The 22,306-nt window shown below is 43.3% G+C and overlaps 3 protein-coding genes across 3 annotated transcripts in view; 2 read left to right on the forward strand and 1 right to left on the reverse strand.

Moving 5' to 3' along the window:
• The window catches only part of mmp11b (matrix metallopeptidase 11b), a 29,282-nt gene extending 21,249 nt beyond the window's left edge, over positions 1–8,033 (reverse strand). Inside the window, exon 1 of the mRNA XM_062527642.1 lies at positions 7,832–8,033. Within this exon, the coding sequence (XP_062383626.1) occupies positions 7,832–7,945 (114 nt within the window). The 5' untranslated portion in view covers positions 7,946–8,033. The remainder of the gene's footprint in view (positions 1–7,831) is intronic.
• Positions 8,034–15,399: 7,366 nt separating this feature from the next.
• chchd10 (coiled-coil-helix-coiled-coil-helix domain containing 10) lies at positions 15,400–18,463 on the forward strand. Its single transcript, XM_062527643.1, has 4 exons — positions 15,400–15,612; positions 16,362–16,590; positions 17,114–17,252; positions 18,265–18,463. The coding sequence occupies exons 1-4, from the start codon at positions 15,572–15,574 to the stop codon at positions 18,282–18,284; spliced, it is 429 nt and encodes a 142-aa protein (XP_062383627.1). The 5' UTR covers positions 15,400–15,571; the 3' UTR covers positions 18,285–18,463.
• A 646-nt stretch (positions 18,464–19,109) lies between these two features.
• Positions 19,110–20,335, forward strand: ddt (D-dopachrome tautomerase). Its single transcript, XM_062527644.1, has 3 exons — positions 19,110–19,277; positions 19,544–19,719; positions 19,889–20,335. The coding sequence occupies exons 1-3, from the start codon at positions 19,170–19,172 to the stop codon at positions 19,959–19,961; spliced, it is 357 nt and encodes a 118-aa protein (XP_062383628.1). The 5' UTR covers positions 19,110–19,169; the 3' UTR covers positions 19,962–20,335.
• Positions 20,336–22,306: the final 1,971 nt, after the last annotated feature.

Raw genomic sequence — 22,306 nt, forward strand, 5'->3', positions numbered from 1 at the left:
GCAGACCGATGTTGGCTAAGACAAAGGGCCTGACCTTGCACGGGAGAGAATCAGAAACGTCCACACAGGCTGGCTAAACCTGTTCTGGATGTCATTAATACACTAACTAAAATATAAAATACACATATATAAAATATAAAATACATTATAAATATCATGAAGAGCAAATCTAGTGCCAGTCTCCTTTCAGCTTGAGGTTCGTTAGCATTCACTTTTTGCTGAGTCAATGATAAACACGCCTGCGCTCGTGATGAACACGCCTGCGCTCGTGATAAACACGCCTGCGCTCGTGATGAACACGCCTGCGCTCGTGATGAACACGCCTGCGCTCGTGATAAACACGCCTGCGCTCGTGATGAACACGCCTGCGCTCGTGATGAACACGCCTGCGCTCGTGATGAACACGCCTGCGCTCGTGATAAACCTCGTGATAAACACGCCTGCACTCTGGGCTGGAGTCAGTGATAAACACGCCTGCGCTCGTGATAGACACGCCTGCGCTCTGGGCTGGAGTCAGTGATAAACACGCCTGCGCTCGTAATAAACACGCCTGCGCTCGTGATAAACACGCCTGCGCTCGTGATGAACACGCCTGCGCTCTTGGCTCCTCGCCGTCCCAGCGGGACTCCTGAGGTTAAGCCCGCTCATGGTGCTGCCTGCCCAGGAGGCCTTCGCTCATGTCACTCATCCCATTACAGTAATCTCGCTCAAACATACCCGACCCCAGAACATAACAGCAGCCGTGCAGACACTGGTGTCAGAACAGCACCCCCTTCTCCCACCCCCAACTGTGTTAAGCACATGCAAACACAATCTACACCCCCCCACACACACAGTACCAAAGAGATCTTTCAGACGCCAACTCTTTCATTTAAAACTCTTAGTAACTGCTGTGTTCTGCAGCAAGTCTGATGTAGAATAGCACTCACCCCTGTACATGACCCCTGTTATCTGCCCAGTCAGGACCTATATGTGCTGTGTGTGTGTGTGTGTGTGTGTGTGTGTGTGTGTGTGTGTGTGTGTGTGTGTGTGTGTGTGTGTGTGTGTGTGTGTGTGATATAGAATCACCTGAGGACAAACAGCCAGTTCCAAGTTCCTCCTTAACTCTAACCCAGAGTTCTGTACCATGAAACTGTGAATCGACAAAACAAAACAAGACAAGCGATAAGGGCTCTCTCCCAGCCACTCGAGCTGATAAACACCAGCCATACTTATGATAAAGCCTAAACTCGGCAGGGGAAATACGTATTGGGTAAATATTTACACTCAAAAGCTTGATAGATCTCCAAGGTCATAAGGGTTGTATACACAAATGAGCTGATTACCCCAAATTGTGAAATTGCTCTGTGGAAATAGGAAAACGGTGAAATGATGGGAGATGATATCTAGCTGCATCAGAGATCTCATTCCTGCAGACCATGGTGGCAACTGTTGAGGTTGCCATGTGGTAGAAAATCACCACATTTCTATCTATAATTAGGGGGTTCTGCTTTCCATGGCTGTGACATCTTAGAGTGTGGCCGTCCCTCCTCAGCAAAACTTCAATTACAGTGTTGTTGAGTGGAGTGATGATGTCAGCAATTTATTCCTGAAAGTACATCTGGACAAGACAGATGACACTACTCAGACTAATGGGTTAGGCTGAGCTAAGCTCTACCAGCAGGAGAGAGATGTGCTTGTGACAGCTATTAGCAATATCCATCTTGTGCTGAGATGGTGCACAAATTCACCTGGGCAAGGTATTTCAAATCAAAGTATCTATTGTGTGATACCAATGGAGGTATTAGATGGTTATCTCAGATGAAAGTGTTCAAAACTAAGTCTGAAAGGCTTGGTCTCTGCCTAAGTAAGCACTATGTACTTGGTCTCTGCCTAAGCACTATGCACTTGTTCGCCTCACTGAAGTTTCTGAAGCGTGAAGCTATCATCTCTGAAAAATGTATGTCTGAGAATGTAGCCTAGGCTTTCCCTGAGCACAACTCTCCGTAGTGAATTAAAGCGCTCACTAAGCTACAATTATCCATGCAGGTAAGTGCATGTTTGGATATTGCTGATCAACCAATGTAGCCTGGCCTCGCTTCACACAGCTCACTCAAACACCTCTCACACTCTAAACACAGCAAACACCTCTCACACGCTACACACAGCTCACCCAAACACCTCTCACACGCTTCACACAGCTCACTCAAACACCTCACACTCTAAACACAGCAAACACCTCTCACACTCTACACACAGCAAACACCTCTCACACGCTACACACAGCTCACCCAAACACCTCTCACACGCTACACACAGCAAACACCTCTCACACGCTTCACACAGCTCACCCAAACACCTCTCACACTCTACACACAGCTCACCCAAACACCTCTCACACTCTACACACAGCAAACACCTCTCACACGCTTCACACAGCAAACACCTCTCACACTCTACACACAGCTCACCCAAACACCTCTCACACTCTACACACAGCAAACACCTCTCACACGCTACACACAGCTCACCCAAACACCTCTCACACTCTACACACAGCAAACACCTCTCACACTCTAAACACAGCAAACACCTCTCACACGCTACACACAGCTCACCCAAACACCTCTCACACTCTACACACAGCAAACACCTCTCACACTCTACACACAGCAAACACCTCTCACACGCTACACACAGCAAACACCTCTCACACTCTACACACAGCTCACCCAAACACCTCTCACACGCTTCACACAGCAAACACCTCTCACAGCCTACATTTATTGAGACCAGCATATCACATTCCGTCACGACATAGCCTAGCCCTAGGCTACTATCACTAGACTGGTAGAATCTCACTAACAGCTGCTTCTTTTCTTCGTAGTGAGATTCATTACCAGTTTGGTAATTAACATTACAGGATGCACCGCTATATTTAGTCAAGTCATACATAGGCTATAGTTTGAGTTATGGCCGTGTTTGGATAAAGGCGTCTGCTAGCATAACCATAACCATACACGTCATTGTAGTGTTTGCAGCGAACTAAGTCACTTTAAAAATTTAAACGGTCCCACACCACACTTCACCGTGACCTCTCCATGATTAGCCTACTTCAAAAATCAAAACGGAAACTCGCAGGTAACTGAGAATGGCGTCAAACAATTCCCCCGGCTTGTAAAATGTTTAATTGTTGCGGCGCAGTGAAATTAATTTAATTGTTTCAAGCCTCACACTACGCAACGCAACCTACAATAGTTTAATCGACTACAAATGTATGTTGTCGACGAAATTCTTAATGATCAATCCTCGATCGTCGATTAATTATGCCCATCCCTAATTGCGATAATGCGGTTACCGTCCCAGCCCTACTATTGGTTATTACCTGTCTGAGAAAAGTGAATAACATTTGTAGTGAGGAGTTTTACAGTCTTAAAACATCTATAATTGTAAAAAAAATTAAATAAAGCTGCTACTTCGCAGATTTCACTTATCGCGGGTTATTTTTGGAACGTAATCCCCACGATAAACAAGGGATCACTGTATTGCCTTTTCTTCATTAGGCCATTCAAGCGTGAGCAGCCAGGCTACATGTGAAATAAATGAACAACTCAACATTCACCTCATATTTCCTCCCTAAACTGGTCGGGAAGAACACTGGTATGTGATCTATCTGGAAAGCTTCAGAGGGGACACATTTTGGCAGAGTTAGTTTTACTTTTTTTTCATAGAGGCCCATGGACGCTGTTGTAGCTATCTTGTTCTTTACAATTTCCTTGTGTCAGCAGAGAGGGAGGTTGTTATCCTGCCTCGCTTGCCAGATGACTTGCCCCATCCTGCATAATCCCCCCTTTTGTGCTTTGTCAACACCAGGGAACAAATTGACTGCTTGCATGACCCATGGGCTTAAACTCACAAACTTCAGAATCAAACTCACATGAAATCTCTGCTTCTTCTCTGAGTGTTTGTCTGAGACGGACGTTTGGTGTTCTCTGTAGTCGGCTGTCTAGTGTGCTCCAGTCGAGGCTTTTAGGATTTTCCCTGTGACTACTCAGCACTTCTGTAGGATGACACTATCCAGCTGTGAGCTGTTTCTCATCCTCTTTGTTCTTTCTATGTTCAAATACAGAACATGCGTTTATCATAACCACAGAATGAAATATCACAGACCTTTTAGTGGACCACATCCACGGGCTCATGAATGCCTTCTCTACAGGTCTCATTTTCCTGCGTCTCATGCAGAATGTGTCCTAACTCACGCTGTCTCACTCACTCCACTTATCAACAGGAAGCTGCAACACTAAACCCAGACTCTTCTGACCCACGCGGGGTTCCATCTCTCTCTCTCTCAAGCCTGATTTGGAGTAGAGAGTCCCGGCCCTCCTGCAGCTGCTGAGGTGAAGTCGGGGTGAAATAAAACTGAGAGGAGGCAGAGAGTAAACAATGCGCTGAGAACAGCTATATGATTTTTCCACCTCTCAGTATTCACAGCTTCCTGAAGTCTGTTCACCTCTCAGTATTCACTGCACTAAAAGACATTGCTAACACTTTATATTAAGACGCACATATTCACCATTAATTAGCTGCTTACTAACATGTGTATTAGTAGCATACTAACCATTTGTTAGTCATTATAAGTCACTAATTAATACCTTATTCTGCAAGACCTCATTCTACCCTTACTAGACTGTTAATTACGAATTTCCCTTATGTAAGCTCCTAATTACCCTTTATTCATAGTTATTAAATAAGTTGTTGCATATGAATTAAGACTTAAATATACATGGCTCAGTATGGGCTTGTAAGGTGGTAGTACCACAAGAATAGTTATTCACCCCTAATAATACTTATCAAAGATGGTCTATTCAAATTGAACTAGACACTAAGCCACAAGTGCTAATAGTGCACAAATAACTAATAATTAAGTGTTGTGATGCTAAATATGTTACCTATTCTAAAGATGGATCTTTGTTCACAATAAATATATAGATCTTTATTGAATAAAATTGTCTCATTCTTTTTTCTACTGACTCTGTGACCTCAAACAACAGAGCTATTGATTGATTCACACCGGATGTTTTCTTTAACATGTGTCCCCTCACACTTAAAAATAGTTTTGAGTTTGAGACTTTTTGATTACTCAGGAGCCAAGAAAGTTAGCAAACAAATGTATCCAGGTTTGCTTTACTCGCTATCTTGTATTCATTAATGAAAGACATATTTTTTATTTGTGCTAACTTGGCTGTCTGCTTGTTGTGTAGCCTACTGTGTGCTGTAATACAATTAATAAGTGTAAATAGGATGGGGGTTAATAAATGTTAAATTAATTGTGAATTAACCCTTTCATGCACGCATTATGAAAAAAAATGTCTAGATTTTTTTAGTATTGATTTTATTACTCTATATGAGCCCAATATTGAAAATCAGTTGGAATTTTTTAAAAATATGCTTTTATATGGAAGTTATGTTATTGTCCACGTATGTGGACAGTGCGCAACAAAGGGGTAAAAAATAATAAAATGTAATGACAGAAAATTTGGAACTATGGCCCTCTATTTCCTCCATACTACCCACCCAGCCCTCTACTACCCCCATACTACCCACCCACCTCTCTACTACCTCCATACTACCCGCCCAACCCCTCTACTACCCCCATTATTGCTCACCGACCCTCACCCACCCCTCTACTACCCCCATATTACCCACCTCTACTACCACCACTACCCAACCACCCCTCTACTACATCCATACTACCCACCCATCTACTACGAACCCACCCACCCCTCTAGTACTCTCATACCCACCCCTCTACTACCCACCCACCCCTCTACTACCCCCATATTACCATACCACCTTGGCATTACCACATGTAATTAGGTCATTATTTATAAATATGTTTACCAAATGTTTGTTTCTTGGTAATTTAAAGCAGTTAAAATCATATTTGAAAAAAAACCCAAAAAAAAGTCCTAGTTACAAAATCTAATTTTTGGCCATTTAACTCCTCTGTTGCGCAACGTCCACATACGTGGACAGTTGCTTATTAGGGTCTACAAACTCTATTTTACATCCGATTTAATTTCTGAAAACATAGAATTGTTCAACACACTCTCCTGTACATCATAATATTTTTTTTTACATGATTTTGCCTTCTTGAGTACTAACTTTTTACAGATATGCCTGGAGCATTCAGCATATGGCCATTATTGTCACTCATGTTGAATTGATGATGTCATCAAGCAGTCAATATTCCAAATATAAGATGATACATATTGTTAATATATTGCCATGGACCTACTAAAACTGCCCTGAAGTGGATTGGTGTATATCAACATGATAAATAAGTAGAAAACAGAGTTAAAGTTACTGTCCACGCATGTGGACGTTGCGCATGAAAGGGTTAAATGTGAACAAAGATCCAACTTTAGAAGAGGGAACATACTTGGCATTACAAAGACTTAATTATTAGTTATTGGCACAAATTAGCACTGGTGGTTTAGTGTCTAGTTCCATTTGAATAGAGCATCTTTGATAAGTATTATTAGGGGTAAATAACTGTTCTTGTGGTACTACCTTACAAGCCCCATACTGAGCCATGCATATTAAAGTCATGATACATATGGAACAACTTATTTAATAACTATGAATAAGGGGTAATTAGGAGCTTACATTGGGGGAAATTCTTAATTAAGGGTCTAGTAAGGGTAGAATAAGGTCTTGCAGAATAAGGTATTAATTAGTGACTTACAATGACTAACAAATGGCTAGTATGCTACTAATATACATGTTAGTAAGCGGCTAATTAATGGTGAATGTGTGTCTTAAAATAAAGTGTTACCAAGACTTCTGTCCTGAGGCGAACATAACGCATCCAAGCCCTGATCTGAGTCTCCACAGCAAGCATTGTCCAGTTTGAACGACACAGAGGAGCTGCCATCTGATTCAACAGAAAGAAATCAACTGTTGCGCTGACCTACTGACCCACACCTGGCATGTGCAAAGTTAACAAATGTTACGAGTCCAGAGCCTCAGGCCACCCAGCTGCAGGAGATGCTCAATGGACATCTGCACCATAGATATTATAGAGCTATATAAAGCATTACACAGCACCATAGATATTATAGAGCTATATAAAGCATTACACAGCTTTACAATGTCTATGGTACAGGCTATGGTAATATATATGGTCTGCACAGCACAAAACCACATCTCATTCTCAACATGCTCCTCTGCAACAGAGCAGCTTGATTGACATCTCTAAATTCCACTTTCACGTTGTTGTGATTTCAGAACTCGGTAATCTCAGTAAACTGCGTGGGCCATTGTCAAAGACATGGTGACATTTTTTTCCCCTCACTTTCACTCTGATATTCAACAAGGACATTCAATAATCTGTAGTTAATCATTTCTGACATGCTGATGTGAGTAAAATAATGTATTTTAGTCACATAGATACATTTATTTATTAGTTATGGCAACTGTCTTACAACTCAAAGTACACGTGTAGGCTAATGCATCTGTTGAAGTCCAAGTGTTTTCATAAAAGATAATCTTCTCCCTGAGGAGAAATTCCAGAACACGAGACATGTGTCTCCTCCTGAGGCAACACAAACACTTCTCCGTTCATAGCCTACCTTTTAACCATCACCTGAACATCCTGCCTCCACACTTCTCCGCTCATAGTCTACCTTTTAACCATCACCTGAATGCTGCCTTCACAGAAACCCGTTCCAGAAGTAAAACAATGAGGCTTTCGCACAGAAGATCAGAAATAAAAGAACACTCCTTATCAAAGACGTTTGGGAAATTAGCATAGCTATTATCGCTGTATGTAAGTCATTGTTTTACTCACCGCCGTTGCTTTGTACCTGTGGCTGATTTTCTTCTCCGTTAGCGGAAGGGAATGAACGCGGTACACGACCTGCAGCGCCAAAGCGCAGAGGACCATTTGGAGCGCGCGCATCATCCTTTGGCTCGAAGCGGCTCCGCACACTAGCACTGCGAGCGAACACCTCGCGGGCCAGATAGAGAGGGCGGAGGGAGAGTCCTGCCGGTTAGACGGTGAGTGACGGGGCGGAGGGAGACTTGTGCCGTTTAGACGGTGAGTGACGGGGCGGTGTCTTCAAGGGCATTTTTATACTCCCGCTTTCTGAGCTCGATCTTCAAATTACACATGTTCACGAGCACCGACGTCATCGTGTAGGCTACATTCCCGCATTGTTTGCCTTTGTCATACAGCTGTGAACTATTGACAGACGAGTGGGGAAATATGAAAAAATTAAGTATGTATACAAGGCCATTGGACATAATCAATATACATTCTATTACATCTGGGTAAAATATTTTCATGGTAAAATCATGACATTCTCCAGTCCTGTCACGTATAGTTTAATATGTGCCTATATTTATTGAAATGGTTGAGGGTTTGACAACCAAAGATAGGTCTGACCTCTCATCTCCACCTGTTCAGCAAGTAGTTGAGGCATTTTTGGGCTGTATACTTAGGAGCATGAACGGCATCATTACTGTCATGCTTCATGTACGGCTAATTACTTGTTTGGGAATGGGTCTGTAAACTAAAGGTTTCACTGGTGTCTACTGTAGAATCACTTAAAGTTAGCATTCATTCTCCTGCTGTGCTGTTGAACTCTATTGTAAGTAAGGCAGCCGGTGCTGTTTGCTGCATTGCAAGGCAGCCTTCTGCTGCTCTTCACAACACTGAGCCAGACTCATCAACAGCACTGGTTGTATAATTCCCCACACTATGTCTGCGCTGTGTGAAACATGTCTTACTCAGTGGTGTCAGTGGTCTGCCGTCACGCTACAGTATTCATGTCCTGAAGAGCTATGAAGTGTCTTGGTTTGCACTTTTGTAACCAGCGATTGAAATCGCCTTGATAAGCAGAATGCAAACCGACCATATTCCATGTGCTGCTGTAATGAATCAGTCAAGATCTTGAAACCGCTGCACAGTGAGACACAGTTCACGCCATAACAGATGTTTTGCTCCACACGCCCTCTAGCTTTTCTCGTCTCGGGTTAATGGGCTCTAATGAGAGCCCTGAGGGCATGAGATGAAACTGTATCTATTCTCTCCGGTCTGCAGCCCATGCCAGATCACTAATCATAAACTATCTTTGTGTGCGATCTTAACAAAAGATCCCATTTAATTATGGATGGTGTGGATCCAAGACCGAGCGCCCGGTGGTTTATGGCCCCCTACTGATGACAGCTCGACCTGAGGAGCGTGAGGAGAGATGCGTAGCGCGACCGCTGAACGCCAAGATGCACAGCACATCTAATTGAGCTCATGTTGCCCTTGGCAACTTGGAACAGTAAACTGTTCAAGACTTTGTTCTGAGCCCCCCACACACTCGGCCAGCCTCCTCAGCAGGCTTGAGGTTCGCTGTTTCTCAAAGTCAAGGATTGGTCCTTCAGAGCCACTTTTTCAAGGATGTTACATCATCAAATCTTGTCAAGCACTGTTGCAATGTCAAGTATACCTTTACATTCTATCAAGTATTGAGTCCTTCCTTCTGAGAATTTCTAACATTTCTGAGGATACATCGATGGGGCGTTCAGAAAACACCCACAATCCTTTGCGTATGGACAAATACAAATTCTCTGGCAGTGTGATTTAATAAAAATAGAGAGAGGGAGATGGAAAGAAGATGCAAAGACACAGTATGTGTTTAACACTTGGAGGTCCGGGGCCTTTTCAGGCACTTTGAGGCAGTCAGCTGTACCTTGAGATTTTTAAGTTTGAGTTTGAATTTTTAAGTGAAAAGGCCCCAGACCTCCAAGTGTTAAATGTTGGTGTGGCAAGTGGTAGTTTTGGTATATTGCTGACTACGCCACGATGGGACTTTCACCCAAAGATATAATTCACACATCAGTGTTTTAACCCTTAAAGGGATAATCCGGAGTGAAATGCACTTTAGATCAAGAAACCACAAGAGCTGTCTGGCCAGAGCTGCACGGTGTTGGAGAGTTTCCAACCACAATAAAGCCGTACGAGCGGGCAAAGTCTTTCCCCAAAGGACCCACTTAAGATCAATTATGGCCAGAGCAGCCACGGGAAAACAGAGGGAGGCTGTCCAGCTTAATAACGGGCACATTTTTAAAGAACCAGCAGCAACCTCCCCTTCCCCCAGTCCCCCCCCCCCAGTCCCTCTTTCAGTGAGAAGACCTCCCACCCCCCCAGTGCTCAGCGGTAGGAACCACAATTGAGTCGAGTCATCTCACATTACCAAGTGCCTCATAAAAGTGTTTAAGGGAACCAAAAAGAAGAAGAAGGGGGGAAGTTTCTTTTCTCTCCTGGGGGTTCAGATCTAATGCAATAGAAGTGATTACTATGTAGTCTATATAGATTAGAAGTGAATACTAATCTACATGTATTACACAGAAGTGATTAACATTACATTTTTATATAATGTGTGTGCTTATCTTTATATTCTATTCTATGCATTAACGTTGCTTTGTCTGTCATTTGCTCTCTCAATGTCATGAATTCTGAAGGATATCGTCTTCCTGAAGATCTTACTTCCTTGGGGATAGCCACATGACTTGAGGATCACATGCTATGTCCAAGAGGTATCCATGTATTGTTGTATTTCTGCATGTATGATGAGTTTTGGAAAAGGCCATTGTATGAAGGACCCATGTGATTTATATTACTACCATGTAGCATGTGCATGATGGGGCCTCGCCTAGAGGACTTTGGGGTCGTTACTTGAACGAGCTGTTGGAGTTTTTGACCTCAAATGGGAGTGAAAGATTTCAGGCCGGCTAGTTTCCTCAGAGTGGGCTAAGATTGACAGAGATGGCTGAAAGTCAGTTTACTCCATATGTGACGGCCCACATGCCCACCCATTCTCTGATAACACCAAAAGACTAATAGAATCAAATGGCACCAGGAAATAACTGTTCTGATTCAGAGGTCGTGACCTTGAGCTGCTCGTCATAATCCCAGGGTTGTCATGGCGCAGCTCTCCCAGTTGATTGGAGCACATGCTCAGTTTACGCTGCTGTGGATGTTTATGTGACTGATGTGAAAAGTGTGTGTTGCATTTATGTGTGTTGTGCTAGTGTTAAGCTTTTAGGGCCCGAGCACCGGATGGCATCCGGTGTGTGTGTGTGCATGTGAGTCTGTGTGTGAAATACACACACACACCGGATGCCATCCGGTGCTCGGGCCGGTACACGCGCACACACGCACGCACACACACACACACACACGCATGCGCACGTGCACGCACGCACGCACGCACACACACGCACACACGCACACACACGCACACTCCCTATTTCCCTATTCTAATAGGGAAAACATGGAGGTGTTTGGTCGCTTCTAACTTCATCTCAGGATCCTAATAGAATAGAATAGAATAGAATGTCTTTATTGTCATTGCATTTAAGTACAATGAGATTCATAAAGCCACTCCAGCAAAGTGCATCAACACATACAATATAAAAACCATTTACAACACATTCATGAATGAATGCATTGGGCTAGCTAAGTGCTATCAAAGTTGTGCCGCGCGCCAGAGCCAGTGAATGCACGCATTGAAACGTGAGAGGTATGTATCAACTCGTCTTAATTAGGGGAATAACGTAGTTTAATATAAAAAAACGGTGAAGTGTTCCTTTAAGAAGTCTTACAGACACAAACACACACACACACACACACACACACACACTAACCCCACCACGAAACGCTGCTAAGAAACTCTTACACACACACACACACACACACACACACACACTAACCCCACCACAAAACGCTGTTGAGAAAGTCTTACACACACGCACGCACACACTAACCCCACCACAAAACACTGTTAAGAAAGTCTTACAGACACACACGCACACGCACACACACACACTAACCCCACCACAAAATGCTGTTGAGAAAGTCTTACACACACGCACACACACGCACGCACGCACACACACACACCCCACCACAAAACACTGTTAAGAAAGTCTTCCAGACACACACTAACCCCAACACAAAACGCTGTTAAGAATGTCTTATAGACACACACACCAAAACACTGTTAAGAAAGTCTTACAGACACACACACACACTCTAACCTCACCACAAAACGCTGTTAAGAAAGCCATGCACACACACACACACACACACACACACACACACACACACACACACACACACACACACACACACGCATACACACACACACACTAACCCCACCACAAAACGCTGTTAAGAAAGCCATGCACACACACACACACACACGCACACATACACACACACACACACACTAACCCCACCACAAAGCGCTGTTAAGAAAGCCATGCACACACGCACACACACGCACACATACACACGCACACACACACACACACTAACCTCACCACAAAACGCTGTTAAGAAAGCCATGCACACACACACGCACACATACACACACACTCCCACACTAACCCCACCACAAAACGCTGTTAAGAAAGCCATGCACACACACACGCACACATACACACGCACACACACTAACCCCACCACAAAACGCTGAAGAAGGGCCGTGACCTGGTTCAGGTTACACAGGCGCCGGAATTATGGTGTGTGTGTGTGTGTGTGTGGGGGGGGGGGTGGTGTGCTACCCCGATGCTCTGCAGGCAGTTTTCCACCGACAGCAAACCTGGTGTTGAACTGTCTTACAGACACACACACACACACAACCTGGTGTTGAACTGTCTTACAAACACACACACACACACACACAACCTGGTGTTGAACTGGTGCCGTTCCGAATTCAGAACCGTGGTGCTCTCTAGTGAACCAGCTATTTTTGGTTCAACTCCCGAACCAAGGTGCCACGTTCCGAACCGGCTTTTGTTAGGTGGAAACGCAACGAACGGTTCAAATGTTGGTTGGCGAACAGGCGCGGAGCCGGTTCTCTGACGGTGAAAAGGCCTAGGTGAGGATGGGGGGTAGGGCAGTGAGGTCATCGCCCAGTGTTCTGAGAGGGGAAGATGCATTTGTTGACACCTCGTCATGCTTTTTAGAGTTCCATTTGGTACACACTACACAATACTCATTATGTTGACAACAGCACTAAAACTTGATTTATGTATCACATTATATTTTCATTTATCATACAATAAGCCATACCAGCATTATACAAAGATATATAGCATGACGCATGTGTTACACAGATTTTAAATGTGTCTCACACTTTTCCCATGTAGAAGCATACTGTATCTATCTATCTATCTATCTATATATCTATACATACACAGTGCCCTCCAAAGGTATTGGAATACATGCTAAATTTAACAATATAAAATCATCTTTTGGAAATTGATCTTAATGCCTTAAATGAAAAAATGAGGAAATATTAAACCTTTAAGGACATCAATTTTCTTTGTGATTGAATAATTTATTGTAAATAAATAAATGTTTTCCTTAAAATTCAGGGGTCATAAGTATTGGAACACCTATGTTAAATTCCCATAGAGGCAGACAGATTTTTATTTTTAAAGGCCAGTTATTTCATGGATCCAGGACACTATGCACCCTGATGAAGTCCACTTGGCCTTTGGAATTAAAATAACCCCACATCAACACTATACCCTTCACCATACCAAGAGATTGGCATGGTTTTATTTCAGTTAGCCTATTAGTTGGTTCACACTTTAAACGTGGCCACTATGAAAGACTGAAGCTCACTTTTCAGGAACAATGTCTTGCCATTCTTGAGAGTGTGTGATTTTGAGAAGAGGGAATGCCTACACAGATCTAAATGCGCGCGCACACACACATACACACAAAGGAGAGGTTCATTTAAGGTAATTGGAGGTTAATAATGGCGAATTCCTCCTCGTCTGCTATGTAAGACCTTTATTGTGGTCTAAAAATACCACATGCCATGAGAGGGAAATGCCTCTGGCAGCGTGATGCAAAACTGTGTGCACAACCTGAGAGGCTCAGAGCAAAACAAATTAAGTGTCTGTCCAAGACTATACAGGCCTAAAATGTAATCTCAGCAAACTGAATGAGACTGAGTAGGTCTGTTTGTGTGCTCCTGATAAGTTAGAAGCGTGTCAGGGAGCCGAGTGGCGTGTGAGAGACAGATGGCGGTTATAGCGCCGCTCTTTCTGCTGGTGTCAGCCCCTTTCCTTTGTTTTAGGGTGAGCTGGGGGGTGGGCTCGCTCAAATTCAATCCAGACCCGCTCAGAGCCCCCCCCCCCCTCACATAAACGCCTCTCCCAACCAGAGCCCTGAGACTGCCGGGAGGCACACAAGCTGGGACATGAAAGCCTGAAATGAATCACTCTTGGCCCATTTCCCTCAAGACCCCCCTACCATTCCTGCCCTCGTATGACATGGACCACAAGAAAGGGATGCTGGGGAGAGCAGGCGGATCTGAACGGGTGGTGAGACGGGCTGCAGATGGACCCAGCCATGGAGTGATGGCATCATGACTACAATGTCTCTGTTTGCCTTGTTACTCTGATTGGTCTCACATGTATTTGTCAGCATAATGTGCATTTGCTAAAGACAACCATATAGCCCCAGTTCAGGTCTTTTTCCCCCAGTTTTTGCTTTCTTGTCAAAATGATTACTACTGATATTGCGATAATATCATTATTATTGTGATATATGTTATCATGATAATCGTATTCTGAAATGTTGGTATAGTGACAGGCTTAGCTCCAACACAAACTACAGCTGTTATACAGAATGGAACCTGGGTCGCCATGGACACTGAGACCCAAATGTGGTAAGCCCTGTTCTACTGCCACTTGTGCACATCTCCCTGACACACTTTATTTTGATGACATTTAAATGATCTCATCGCTTTGTATGGATCATTAACCACTTCTTTACCCCAGTAGAGGCCTACTTGGTGACCACCATAGTGTTTTGTCCAGGATCTGTTCTGAATGCTAAACCGAACGTCATCAAACAACAAATGGTAGAAGTTTTGGACCACACGAAATGAATTTGGCATTGGCGCCATCGTGTGGCTAAAGTGGTTTCTCAGAGCGAGACATGCAGAGTGCCTTATTTCAATTCCTCTTCATTAATCTTGTTTTCTAATCAAACATAATTCTGAGTATGGGCGACTACCTGCAAAGACTTAATACGTCATTATCCAGCCTCTGCCTGAAACTCTCCGTGCCTGTGCACTAATCTTAGCCTACGCAAAAATCTTGGCCGGCCATGGTCGAACTCTCCAGAAAGTTGGACATTTAACTCACATGCGTAGGCTATTGTTTACACTGCCTCCCGTGCCAGTGTATTTGCACGTCATTCACGATTATTCTTACTACGCCAAAAATATTCTGCTCCGACTGCATAAATTAAAACATAAGCTACTAAAAGACACTTTGATAATAGCCGAGCCCGTCCCTAACCCTTATTAGACATTCTGTGGTAACAGTTACGTGTAGCCTACGACGACTGCGCACTGAGCAGATTGTCCACAAGGTCAGCGGCACGTGTAGCGGACTGTCATTCTGTTACGCACTCACCGGCTACTTCGTCGCAGTTTCGTGAACTGACTTGACTTGGTAACTCAAACGTCGGCGTTGTGATCGGTTAGATCAGCGATTTATCTGGAACATGGCAAGAGGAGGTCGTAGTCGCCCGTCTGCACCTGTCAGGTGGGTTTTTGTGCTTTAGGGTAAAATTCATGTTACCACTGACCCTGTTCTAAAAGACGCACGACTTTAGCAGCTGAGCTAGCTATAGCTAAATATTATATGTTGCTAAAGTTGAATGTCCGCAATCCCATTTGAATCTTGGTATATTTGATCATGTTAGTTATCTAACCTAGACCATGTAACGTTTACTATCCAAAACAGAAAGAACTTCTCTGTTTGTAGGACACAGGCTGATAAGCTTATCACCCTGTCTCTCTTTGGTTAATAGCTAAGTTACTTGAATCATTCGATGTAACTTCTTAGCGGTACGCAGTAGGATAATCAATTTCTGATGAAGACAAAAAAACTAACGTTGACAATACTACGTGTTAACGTCAGCTAATTATCTCAGCAACTAGAAATGCGCTTCATATGATAACTTTTCTGTTAACATTTACCATAGCACGACGCAATCGACAGCATAACGTTAGTAATTTATAGTCGGCTAATCATTTTGCTTTGCATAGGCCTACCAGTTACCTTTTGTCAGTTACTTCAGACCAGCTGTCCAGTTGTTTTTTAGCGCATTATAATGAACAGGTAGACTGGTATACTATTCTATGGTTTGCAATTGTTCTCCCAGTTTGTCACAAATTACAAATTCTTTTAATTGAGGGTTTGAACATCCAATAAATAAAATTAATTGAACAGTCAATATTATGCTTCGGCCTACATGCTGAAACTAACACGCACTCTCATATCTGTTCCAGTGCTCCTGCCCCATCCTACGCCCCGGCGCCTGTCGCTCCTCCCCCCACAGCCCTGGCTCCAGCTCAGCCCAAGCAGCCGGGCCTGATGGCCCAGATGGCCACCACTGCCGCGGGGGTGGCGGTGGGCTCGGCTGTGGGGCATGTGGTGGGGGGCGCTCTGACGGGGGCATTCAGTGGTGGCAGCAGCAGCAGCAGCCCTGAAGCAGCCAAGCCTGCCAGCACTTACCAGGTGAGACATCCACTGAGAAAGAACCACTTTGGAGGGCAAATGGCAAACGACGTCAAAGCATTACAGAGTGTGAACAGGTACCCGTCTAGTCTGGGATTTAAAGTAACTTTCCAGAACATTCTAGATATGTAGGCCTTTCCTCAGAGGCCTAACCCATCCTGGAAACATACAGTAGGTAAACACTAGCCATGGAGCAGACGCAAGGCAGACATCTCCTGCCAAACGCGTCAGGAGCCGGTGCTAATCCGCTAACCCAAAACAAAATAGAATTTTCCAGATCATCTCAGATGACAAACAAACAGGGGGTGCAATGCCTTGTCTCGGATTGGATTTTACAGTAATGGCATTGCCGTTAACAGTTGCTTGTTGGAAAGCTGATGATCTGATATTTATGCTGTGACGTACACACACTATGTATATCAGTTCAAGACTTGGTTACATCTGGGCTGTTGCACAGTGAGTGAGTGATAATGAAATGGTGAGATGATATTTGCTGATGGCCGCGTCCTCTCTCCTCTGGCAGGAGCCGCCCCGCATGGCCCCCCAGCAGGGCCCGTGCCTGTACGAGGTGCGGCAGTTCCTGGACTGTGCCACCACGCAGACGGACCTCAGTCTGTGCGAAGGCTTCAACGAGGCCCTCAAACAGTGCAAGTTCTCACAGGGTAAGACGCTTCCGCACTACACACACTACACACAGCAGGTCCTCACAGGGTAAGACGCTTCCGCACTACACACACTACACACAGCAGGTCCTCACAGGGTAAGACGCTTCCGCACGACACACAGTAACACAGCAAGTCCTCACAGGGTAAGACCCGGACTAGGCATAGTAACACGTACACTTAATGATGACCTATAAAAGCCCTTTTCCAGAGTCCTGCAATTACGGCATGTCATAGCGATCTTTACTCTGGCACCCAATAGAGGTGAGAATATAGAGTCAATAGAGAGGTCCTTAAGCTGTTATGTTGTGTATATAAATTGTGTATTTTAGGGTAGCCAAGTCGATGAAGAGGTCCTTTAGCTGTTATGTTGTGAATTGTGTATTTTAGGGTAGCCAAGTCGATGAAGAGGTCCTTTAGCTGTTATGTTGTGTATTATCTTCAGCACCTTAATGCGGAACAGACAGGTGATTTGAGTTGTGGGATTTAAAAGTATTACCAACAAATTCAGTACAAGTTCCTTTCAAGAGTTGGTCTGAAAAGCCTTTATGAAGGACACTGTAAACATTTGCCCCTCAGAATCAGACAGCCATGGACACGGCCGGGCACATCCTGGTGGGAAAATATTTACCATCTTCTTGTCCACCAAATTCAGTTTCATGCTCTTAGCTTGTACCACCCGAGCATGCAAAAGAGTATGCACTAGGCAGGCTGCCCATGAAGTAGAAGGATCTTGCCACCGATATAAATCAATAACCTGCCTCTTATTATACATGTGTGCTTTTCCCTCAAAAACCTGCCTCTGTTATTATACATGTGTGCTTTTCCCTCAAAAACTGGTGGATGCAAAGAACAGTTGCTGCAGCGTGTCTCTTATTTATGACGCGGAGTCTAAGGTCTGTCCTGACTGCTGGAGATAAACTGAGAAGACCAGATTAGATCAGTCATTAAGCACGTCACTGTGATTGTGTTCCTAACGTTCCAATATTATTGTCACGTTTTGTCCCTTCAGGTGTGAATCAACTGGTTTGACTGAACTTGTGAGGTTGATCCAACAAGAACTCAACAGAAAAATAAACCCTCACGGACAACTCAAGTCATCTATCAGAATCAATCGCTCTAGACGCACATAAATGTTGTAGTTGTAACATGTACTTTGGACTTATGATTATGTATATGAGATTGTGAAATAAAAGCTGCTATGTACTTGTGCTGTCTGTGTTGTCTTGGCTCATTAAAAAAACAAGTAGAGTAGAATTTCCTTTCCCATCGTCTGTCCAGTTAACCTAGGCGTCCATGATCGGGTCTGTCTTGTGTTTGTTTTATGTCATCATTAGTTGTTACAAATCATGAGACTTTTGTTTCTTATTTTAAGTAACATGCATGTTTTGTTCAAGATAGATAGATAGAGAGATAGATACTTTATTGATCCCCAAGGGGAATGTAATTATGAAAGAGTAATGTGTTGCAGAGGTGCAGGTCCTATTATCATGCGTCATTGTTCAGTGTAAAATATCCCTAGCCCTTTATCTTGATTATCGAATTACTAATATCCCTCCCTTAGTCTTGATTATTGAATGTTACTAATTTCTCAATCGTATAATTTGTGTAGAGATACTGTTTGTTTTGAGCAAATGATCGTTTCAACAAAACTCAACATTTAAAGGGAGCTGGTAGCCTAACATGTTTGAAATACATCCAAATCAATCTCGTATTACTCAATTTAATGTTTCACGGGCTAAATCCATAGGCCAGATGATCCACAACTCTACCCAATCCCGATCCGTTATAAATAGGCGGTGCCCTTTTCTGACCAATAGATTCATTACTGTCATCTTTTTCCGGTTCGACGTCGCTTCATTCTGAGTGCATACAGTCGGCGAACCTCTTACCTAACCTGTGCACACAGAAGCGAACATGCCTTTCATTGATTTGGAATCGAACTTGCCAGCGAGTAAATTCACAGAGGAGTTTTTGAAGAAATTATGCAGTGCCACCGCCACTGCGCTGGGGAAACCGGAAGAAGTGAGTATGGGAGAACGGGACGGACGCGTTAACTTTGCTTATAGGCTACTATCAAGCAGTTCACAAGTTGAAAGAATGATTTCACCTTGAAGCTAAAATTCCGTGGAAACGTTTAAAATGTTTATTACTGGATGAATAACATCGTGTACAGATCATACAGTGATATCTGATCCATCTGATATTAATCTGATGAATATGCTATCGCTAGGAAAAATGAAACTATCAACAGTTCACGGTGGCTGAGACTGATCACATGTTTTTACTAGAGAATGAACCTGGTGGTTAAAGCGGGACTACCCATGCTCATAGCCGGATCCTGTTCGCCGTGCGTGATGCTGTCTGTGTCCGCTATCGGCGTTACTGACACGGCAGAAAAGAACAAGGAGCACAGTGCGAAGATATTTCAGTTCCTTACCGGGGAACTGGGTTTGAGCGAAGACCGGTAAGAATTCGTGATGACATCAGATAACTAGCCTTATGAACACAAGACTATAGCCTACTACTGCACTTCTGCCTTGCTTGCTGTCAGATTTTAAATATTGTTCTTCAGTGTAGTCTTTGTACACAAAATTGTAGTTTTCCTGACATGAAGATTGTTAATTCTTTTACAGGATTGTCATCCGGTTTTATGCGCTGGAACCAATGCAGGTGGGCAAGAAAGGGACCGTGATGAGTTTTCTGTGATGAGAAGCTGCTTCCTGTGATGAGAAGCTGCTTCCTGTGATGAGAAGCTGCTTCCAGTGGGAGTCTGATGAATTGAAAATGCCATTCCTGGTTTGAGGACGAGAAGTGAGAAACACCTACAGCAGGCCTAATGGCCTCCACTATCTCTGCTCTTACTACAAGGACAATTACCACTGATATCAGTTGTGTAACGCTGGATAATGTAGCACACTTTCAGCACGCTGAGTAGGATATCCTAATATTTTAACTGAATTGAATAGTTTCTGCAGAAGGCCTGCAGGCATAGAAGATTAAAATCTGGCTTCACAAATAATAATAAAAACAACTGACTGAAATTGTATTTTTGTTTGTGAAATAAAGTAATCATTTCAACACCACTGACTGATGAGAAATAGCAGCCTTACCATGCCCCTCTCAAAACAATGTGTGTGAGCCATGGCATGGCCCTGTAAACAACGTGGCATGGCCTTCTCAAAAACAACATGTGTGTAGGCTACCATGCACGGCCTTCTCAAAACAACGTGTGTGTAGGCTACCATGCACGGCCTTCTCAAAACAACATGTGTGTAAAGGCCTACCATGGCATAGCCCTCAAACAATGTGTGTGTGCCAAGGCATAGCCCTCAAAACAACGTGTGTGTGTGTGCTGACGGACCTCACCTCACCCTTGTACTGACGGTAGCTGATAAGTAATCAGGTTCAGTTGAATATTGTCCAGCGCCAGATGACCTTCTGGGTGATGAGAGTTAAGATGGCTGAATGAAGTGATGTGTTGTTAGTTTCAGGTTTGACTGTGAATTCAGTTTAATGCCTCCTTAAGGCCAGCAATCACCAACACACTCTGCTTTAAACCTCTGGAGTCTAAATCCCCCCCCTGGGGATTTGAAAAACTGTTCCAAACACACATCTCAATCTCTGCTCGTTTTTGTCCTATAGAAACATATAAGTGACACCATTAGAAACCTTTAATCAACTTTTGGACATTGGAATTAAAATAGCCCCACATCATTACATACCTTTCACCATATCTAGAGATTGGCATGGTGCTTTTTCCAGTAGGCCTATTAGCCCGTTTGATGCTCATTGAGTTCAATGCAAATCAAACAGGCTAATAGGCCTACTGGAAAAAGCACCATGCCAATCTCTAGCTATGGTCAAGGGAATGTGATGATGTGGGGCTATTTTAATTCCAAAGGCCAAGGGAAATTTATCAGGATGCATAATATCCTAGATCCATGAAATAGCTGGCCTTTAAAAATAAAAATCTACCTGCCCCTATGTTAACCCTATGTGTTAAATTCCCATAGGGTTACATAGGGGGTCAAATACTTCCTTCCCCTAGCATTTAAGGAAAACATTTATCTATTTACGATACATTCTTCAATCACAAAGAAAATTGGTGTCCTTGGCGGTTTGATTTTTACTCATTTTTTTTAATTAAGGCATTAAGATCAGTTGTCAAATGATGATTTTATATTCCTGTTTTAGCATTGTATCAAATACATGTGCTCCTCACTGTAGATAGAGTGAGGAGAAAATGTATTTGACCATATTCCATCAGCAGTTCGATATCTTTCAATCTGATTTTACTATTGCTGTGTGTGTGCACGCGTGTGTGTGAGTGAAAGTTAATAAGTCTTTAAATGTAACTATTTGTGTGTGTGTAAGTTAAGAAATCTTTAAATTGAACTATTGCTGTGTGTGTATGTGTATGTGTGTGTGTGTGTGTGTGTCTGTGTGTGTGTGTGAAATTTAACTATTACTGCCTTAGTGTCGACCGTAAACACGGACTTGGAAAGTGTGTTCATGTGATCAGTTGGGAAAACAAATAGCTACAAGAAATGCATAAAAAAGTTATTAGAACTGCTGCTTACTGGTTTAGCGAGAAGGAAATGTCTCAGGTGAGTGTTTCTATCTTTTGTGATAATTTATTGATAAATGACCTTGCCCATTTGTAATGGCAGTGAGATTCCTCTCTTGTGTTGCAAGGGAGGCTGGAGAATATTATAGTGACGTCACGTCGGATACCTTGGGACAAGACTTCAACACGAGTCTCCAAGCAACAAATCTCAATAACTGCCTGTTTTATTTATTTATTTATTTATTTATTGAGCTCAGAACAAGTATCCAATACAAAAAGGTAAAATACGCCAGGGGAGATACAAAACATATAAAATAAACAATGAAGAAGACCCAATTTACATAAAACATTTGAAAAGTACCAATAGTGTGTGTGTGTTATAACAGCCTACTTGTTACCACAACGGGATATGATAGAAATAGAGTGCTGTGAAAAGTATTTGAACCCTTGCTAAAGGTGACTAGAAGGAGGAATATCAAATCAT

This window comes from Sardina pilchardus, chromosome 23 (genome assembly GCF_963854185.1).
Source record: "Sardina pilchardus chromosome 23, fSarPil1.1, whole genome shotgun sequence".
Classification (NCBI taxonomy): Eukaryota; Metazoa; Chordata; class Actinopteri; order Clupeiformes; family Clupeidae; genus Sardina; species Sardina pilchardus.